We start from the raw sequence: 7,688 nt of genomic DNA on the forward strand, positions 1-7,688 counted from the left end.
AAGCTTGAGTTTCTGAACACGGGATATCAAAGCTACCTGCATCCTTCTGGTGCTATTGAGCTAATTACTCATGCACTAGCTGAGTGAACTACCTTTGAGCTTATTGTGAACTTTTACTTTACCTTAATGATCCTCCTTAAATTGACTACGCACATCGCCTAAGAGCAAGAAACAATCAGGCTCCGGTGATTCACATAATATGATTCAAAAGGATTATGAGCACCATCTATGACCCAGGTGATTTCTGTTCACTCAAAAGGTGGCAGACCTTTAAGAGAGAGATCACCTGGCGCAATCTTTGAAAACCAGTGAAGTATGAATCCTGTGTACGGGGTTGTATCTGGGTGTTGTCCTTTAGGCTATGGGTCCACACAATAGTGCTCGGGTGAAGGAGAGCTAACCTGGAAACTACAGTTCAGTTTAGTCTCACTGGAGGCTCCTCAGGCGCATTCATCTGTTAATGCTACCATAACAAATGGAGACTCATGCAACTTTATCTGAATCTCTTCCCTTGGAAGAGAAAGGTGGGCAGGTGTTGTTCTTCCCCAATCTCAAGCAGAAATCCAATTGTGTAAGATTTGCATAATACATTGTCCAATCTCATACATGAGTGTGTACTCACTAATGAATTATGGGATACCAAGTAATTACACATGTGCATTGACTACGCATTCAAAGTGAATACAATGCAGATGCATATATTGAATGCATTCCCATTAGCAGTGCTACATTTGAAGCCGAAAAGAGCACAGAATATGTACTCATCACTCATCAAACACAGCTAACTTATGTTTCACTTTTAAAAATAACCAATCACAATGAGTGAATGCATCGTCAACCAAAGATTGAATAACTGTATGAATCATCCACCAAAACCTGTGGAAACATGGAGACACACCATTACACACATGACCCCTTACACCTGCGTCCAGACACCGACGAGAAGAACACGAAGTCTTTTGTATTCTCACACATACCCAAAAGCAGCTTCAATCTGGACGGAACATAAACACCAAAGAGTTATACAAAGATAAAATATCTAGAGAGGCCATGCATGGTTTTATGGTAACTATGCATCGAACTAGAAAGATAGTAGGGGATGAGAAATGCTTATACTGTGCCTTGAATGGTTGAAGTCTAATGTTGCTGGATAGGAAGCAACTCCCAGAACCCTAGGAAGGATGCTCATGGCTTCAGCTCAGTCTAGAATTTTAAGTGGTTGACTGAGAACCAGTTTGATCCTTTCCACCATCAGTGGAGGCACTAGTAGCAGCCCAATCGCTCTCAGCATTCTCCTGAGCACTACTGGGTGAGCCAGGAGCAGGAGATCCATTTTCCGAATCCTCTGAGGCATCAGTATCAATTAAAAGAGAGTTGTCCTCGTGCTCTATAGCCATCAGCCCCAACATATTACGAAAGTAGGGCCTTACAAGCTCAAACTTGTGTTCTGGGGTATGCTTTTGATTGAACCTTCCTGGAAGCTTGGACTGCGTATTGTAACAATCACCACAAAGGTCAAAACCAATTTTCTCCACACAATCTTTGCACCTGTATCTATCCCCAAGTATGGGAAAAATCTGTAGACAAACGACACAACTTGAGATGTTACTCTGCTGCATACACTTTAAAGCCAACAAAAATATGGTAGAAATTATGGGTGCCACCAACTCTCAGAATTTGGGAGTCATCCAATGTAAAAATTTGAGTCTCTTCATAAATTTATGTTTTGAAAATTTGCAATAGGATCCTAGGGATGAAACGAAGTGAAAAATATCTGCACTGTTTGGCAAAGCGCACAGATCACTAAAAGGATGTCAAATACACTACAACAAGCAACCGATAAATATTGCAACTAAAAGAGAGACCTTTTTTTTATTTTATAATGAGAGAGATCACACCAATATGCTACAATATCATCTCTGACAATACATGTTTGGCTCGCCACACTCTAGAAATGGCAACAACATATCCAGATTTTACATACTTACAACTATTGAAGTTTTGGCATTTGCATGTCCAGAAAGTATTGCTAACAGTTCCATTGACACTCATCTCAAGGTACACACAAAAAAAATGTGAACATCATCATACTGTTTGGAGCATCAATGCATCCAAAAGTATCCAATAATCAAGTTGAAACAATATGCTTTCTCCTACAAAGAGAAAGGAGGATAAACCAATGGCTCCACATTTTGGACAGAAGCAACAAAACATGGACGAAATTGTAAAAGTGTCAAAACGCACCAACAATAAATTCGAAAAAAAAAAAAGAAAAAAAAAAGAAGAAGAACTAATTGATAAAGAAACTACCCACATCAGAAGGCAACTAACCCATGATAGAATAGATGGAATAAACAAGTTTGTTGCACATCAGGTAGCAAATATAGCTGTGCTACCAAAAATCAAGATAGCAGGGCAAATGTAGGTAATGGAATATTAGGAATTTACCCCACAAGAATCACAACCAACTCCTAAATGAATGTTTGAGCGAGTATGAGACTGCAGTAAATTCTCTCCTTGTTTACCAGCTTTGGCGGAACTGGAACCTGAAGCACAGTAGCAAGTAACTGGCAGGTCTAAAGTACTCAGGACATGCACATTGAAGCAGTATTACATGACATGCTAAAGTTATGATAGAATTTAGCAGCATCAATAATATACTTCATTACATTTATGCATAGGACTGTATAATCATCAAAACACAATTAATTTTCAAACTGGATATTATGCCACAGAAAGAGCAATAAATTTCCTGAGAATCTGATCATTAAAAAGCTTTTTAACTTTTTGCTTCAAAAAAGTTTATAATGATTACTACATCATGCCTAATGGAATAGTAAGTCTAGTATAGGAATGGGCCCCCAAAATTAAAATACTTAATACTTCTTGGTTTTAGATAATTACTCCATAAAATTACAGAACCTCAATAAGTATAATTTCAGCTTCATCTCCAGAACCAGTTATAAACTTTATTGCTACAATTTCAATCAGTACCATAGTATTAAGTATTAGACACCAAAAGCCTTTCTGTATCACCCCTCAACCCGACTTTCATTTCTTCTTATCCATCAATCAGTACCATAGTATTAAGTATTAGACACCAAAAGCCTTTCTGTATCACCCCTCAACCCGACTTTCATTTCTTCTTATCCATATATCAGTGATAACTTGATTTCAACTCTATTTACATCTGGACTTATTCCAACAAATTAAGAGCTTCCTAAACGAAACGTGAGAAGTGGCAACTAAGAGTCTAAGATTAAGCTCCAACATAAGTACATAACAATCCAGTTTTATAGAGGTCCACATCCCATGAGATCAAAGAATGACAAAACTCTCACTATATCTTAATACCACCAAATGGAGACAGCTAAGCTAACACTGTCGGCCATGGTATCGTAGAATTCTACTGATGAAGTTTGTGAGGTTCACATAACAAAAGTCTTATGATTTCTCTAAAAGATACACCAAGTTTTGGAGGGCTGACTATATTGACTGTGTGAATAAGTTTAATTATTTTAGCTTACAAAGTAATGGTGAAATGTTACAATGAAAATGGCAAAACACAATTATATGAATTTATGAAACATGATGTGTACCATATGGTTTTACTAAACTAAATACAGATATCGAGTACTATAACAGAAAATGTTTGTAAGAACCAATTCTTCTTATATGTACTTTGAGCATTGAGAAGAAACTAAGCATTCAGACATACAGATCGTCACACTCTTGTGTTCGAAATCAACATGTTTGAGCTGAACAGCATCTCTTCTCAGCACATATTCTTTAGGAAATTGTTCCTCCAAGAACTGATCAAGCACCAGACACTTTTGGAAATCCTTTTGGATGCAAGGCTTGACAAACATGACATTTAAGCATCTCACCGGCAGGGATGATGACACAACTTTCACAATATACTGTACAATATTGGAAATGAAAATAAGAATAATTGCATATCAACTAAATTTTTTTTCCACAACAGATAACTTGAAACCTGATCAGACATTAGAGGGCTAACTATGTGAACAGTACCATGGCCACAGTTAAGAACCACAGGATGGTATAGTAGTTGCTTGCATGCAGAACACAGCACATCAGCAACTGAAACCTGCTTGCAATTCTTTTCTTCGATAGCCAGATTCCTGATTACATCAGAATTCCCATCAGAGGTTTCTATCAGAGTACATGTGCCACAATCTTGGAAAAGTGAATCGGACAACAAAAGCTCCCGATTTGTATAAGGCTCCCCTTTCCTGGTGGAAGAAGGGTCTGAAGATGAGTTTGACTCAAAATCCATGGTAGAGAAAGAGGCTGGATCACCCCGATGAACACATGCTTGAGCATTACACTGTGGTGAAAATCACTTCCTCTTCTGCAACATGCATATTCAAAAACATAAATAATCACGAAATATGATAAGAAGTGCCAGATTAAGAAGATATGATGACCTTTTACAGCCAAAAACAAAAGAACATAAACCATAGCAGTTATTGTGATCCAAAGTAACAGAGTGTAAGTAGCTAGAAAATGTTATGTTAATCAAACTTTTTTTCTTTTAAATATTTTCTCTCTTTTTTTAAAGGCTATTGAACAAAGTGGTCAAGCTCAAGAGAAACTTGAACGCAATTCTGAGTTACAACTTCTAACAGAGCTACAAGCTAAACTTGAATCAACAACCAGGTTTTGGGAGAAGATAGCCATGTTGAACAGCAGAGGTATCCCCCAACATAAAAAATTCTATTGACACACAATAACATCCACCAACATATTGGAAAAATCCAACTTATGTTGCAAGTCAATATCATGTCATATATTAAAATCACAAAAAATGCTTTCCCTTTCTCATGTGTTTTACCTATTCAACATGCTAGACTTATTGTTATTTCAAAAGACTCGAGTGTTGCTCATTGAGTCAGTTTAAAAAATGGATTATAAAGCATCTTTTTCACTAGGTATTAATTATTTAAATACCTTTTCGGTTTCTTCAGTATGCAATATAGAGTCAACATTGGAGTGTTATTTTTTTCCCCCCTCTAAAGCTATACTTCCGATATTTGATAGACAAGTACTCAAGAAATGAAGAGAGATTGCTTCCAAACCCTATCACCTTAAAACTGATGTCTAACAAATGTAAATTGGTGCAAGGACCATTACTAGAACTACTTATGACATCATCTAATTTAGAAGTCGTTAAGGTCAAACTACCTTACCATCTAATTAAAGGTTCTTCCCAATAGGCGAATTTCTAGCCCCAATATTGTTTTACCCTAGAATAATTTTTGGGCAACCAAAAATGAATTTCTCAACAAAATTCTAGTATTCCAACCCTCCACTGATAGGAAGTTGCAATCAAATTATCCCTGTTATTGATGGATTCTTAATCTATTTGCAAGCCATATATGCAGAAAACTAAGGTGATATATAAGAAACGTAATATCATGTGGACAGATAAAATACAATGGTCCAATCAATGGAAACTGTTATAAAATCCAGTTAGAAGTATATCTTTATACTCAACATCTAGAATTTGTCCTATTCCTGGACACTTTTGTAACAATAAAACTCATGCATACATCCTGTATATGTATGGTGTAACAGGAGACATAAGGTACGCACTTCAAATGAAAATTATGAAGCTCACCTAGAGTTATATTTTCCCTTTTCTTATAGGCAACAGGATACATCTTCAAGAGCAAAACATGAAGCATCTGACAGATGGTAGGAAAGTGATAATAGGGATGCCCACAAAGTGGACAACGAGACTCATGCCGGCCACTCATGGAATTATGGACACACCAGAAACATGAAATATGACCACAAGCTGCACACAAGAAAAGCGTATAAACTTATTGAAGGGTAAAAAGTTTTCAAAACTCATGCTCTCAAGGAATTAGTAAACCCTTACACAGCACTATGGGCTTGAACAGAAGATCCCTGAAACATAAATTGAACTCAATTTGTAAGGTTGTCATTCAAAAGAGAATGAATAAGATACACATCAATGAAAAGCACAACAAAAATAGAACCGGATGACAACCTCTACGGAACAGTATCTATAGATATAAAACTAGCGAGTTAAAGTTGTGATTCTCCACTTCATCTAGTCAATCATCTTTTCCTTTTTGGAAATTGAATTCCATCTTATGTATTATCCATAAATTAGTCCATGCAGGTATTTTAGGTCCTTGATGTCCAAAAACACATTATAAATCCATTTGACAAAAATTGTTTGCACCTTTCCAGATGTATAGTGTAAGACATCATACGCAGGAAGCTAAATTTCCACTTAAAAAGCACTTTTAACATTGTGATTAACTATTACCCTACAAATATTTTGCATCAAACTCTTGGAAACGCAAGTTTTTTTAGAGGCAGTGAAATGAAAAGCTACCCAATCTAAAAAGTGGAACCAAATTGGAAACATTGTGAGAAAACAAATCTGTGCTGTTTGCCAAGGCTCCTAAACTAGCAAAAATGGACCATGGCACCTCACTACTAGGGTAGGTTCTTATGATTCAAATATTATTGATGATCTCAAAAAGAAAAGGCAAATTTACCCATTTATTATTTACCCTTCAAAGACAAAGCCAACAAAGTTTATCTCATAAAGCAAAATCTCCTCGTAATTAGGACTAACTTGCCACACTTAAGTTCTCTATCAAGCTCAGTCGAAAATACACACGCGAAGCACTAGAAGAGATGTACGAAAGATCTTCGTAAAATTGGATGATCATAATTGCATCCCCTTTTCAATCCAATAAAAAAACAAGGGCAAACAAGGTCGATGGACCGACTGCTGGTGGTTTTGATTGAAGGATCCAAATGTCATTTTCCATCGCATTTCAGTGGCTGTCTGCATCTTTCAACGCACACATTGATTCATTTTTTTACAGCACTGAAACGAGCTTTGTGATCGCTACAAAACCAACAACTAATTGCTAAACAAAATTGAAGGCTGACAAGTGACAAACCCATTAATGGAAAACGGAGAAGCTAAATAAATTCTTGACTAAATTGACGCCAAACAAGCAAAAATTAGATAAATCAAATACCATAGAAAAGCCATTGCAAAAGAAGGAGATTTAACTTCTAATTTTGGGGAGGATAAGGAAACTTACTGGCAAACGCAGCATAAAAAGGGCTCGTAGATTTCCTCTGATTCGACGTCGTCGTGCAGGGTTAGATCTTCCATCGAGAATTTCCAGAGGCCAATGAGTTCGAAGGCAAATTCTTGAGAGAAACCCCGTGTGAGAAAGAGAGAGAGAGAGAAGCATAAGGTTATAGATGTTGGATTTAGCTTACGTGATGTTATTAAAATAACAGTTGTAGTTAAACAATAGTTAATATTGAATTTTTTAAAAATAAAATTCATTTTCTCTCTCATATTAAATGCTTTTAAAAATAAGTCAACTTTAAAATTTAATTTTAACCGTTGATTCTATGACAGTATACATGATATTATTTTAATAACATGTAAGCATAGATGTCGGCTTATTTTGGGGATTTTGTGTCAGCACAGGATTTTATGCGGGGCGGCGGTGAATCAGTGTTTTTTAAGCACCTCTTAAATATTGAAGGCTGTGTTTGTATGAAGAATGGGGCAGACGGGATCCAAAAACTTAAAAAAATTCTCTTGAAATTAATTTCAATATTCTTACTTTTGACATAACATCAATCACTTTTTA

At 36.3% G+C, this 7,688-nt stretch overlaps 1 protein-coding gene across 1 annotated transcript; it reads right to left on the bottom strand.

Annotated features, from left to right (window-relative positions):
- Positions 1-611: 611 nt before the first annotated feature.
- On the bottom strand, positions 612-7,279 carry LOC132165287 (E3 ubiquitin-protein ligase PRT1). Its single transcript, XM_088511673.1, is given in 10 exon segments — positions 612-994; positions 1,122-1,577; positions 2,449-2,567; positions 3,719-3,831; positions 3,833-3,920; positions 4,036-4,375; positions 4,975-4,985; positions 5,645-5,824; positions 5,909-5,937; positions 7,122-7,279. Coding segments are annotated over 9 exon segments (1,320 nt in total). The 5' UTR covers positions 7,196-7,279; the 3' UTR covers positions 612-994; positions 1,122-1,211.
- Positions 7,280-7,688: the final 409 nt, after the last annotated feature.

Source organism: Corylus avellana, chromosome 11, assembly GCF_965113065.1.
Source record: "Corylus avellana chromosome 11, dhCorAvel1.hap1.2, whole genome shotgun sequence".
NCBI lineage: Eukaryota > Viridiplantae > Streptophyta > Magnoliopsida > Fagales > Betulaceae > Corylus > Corylus avellana.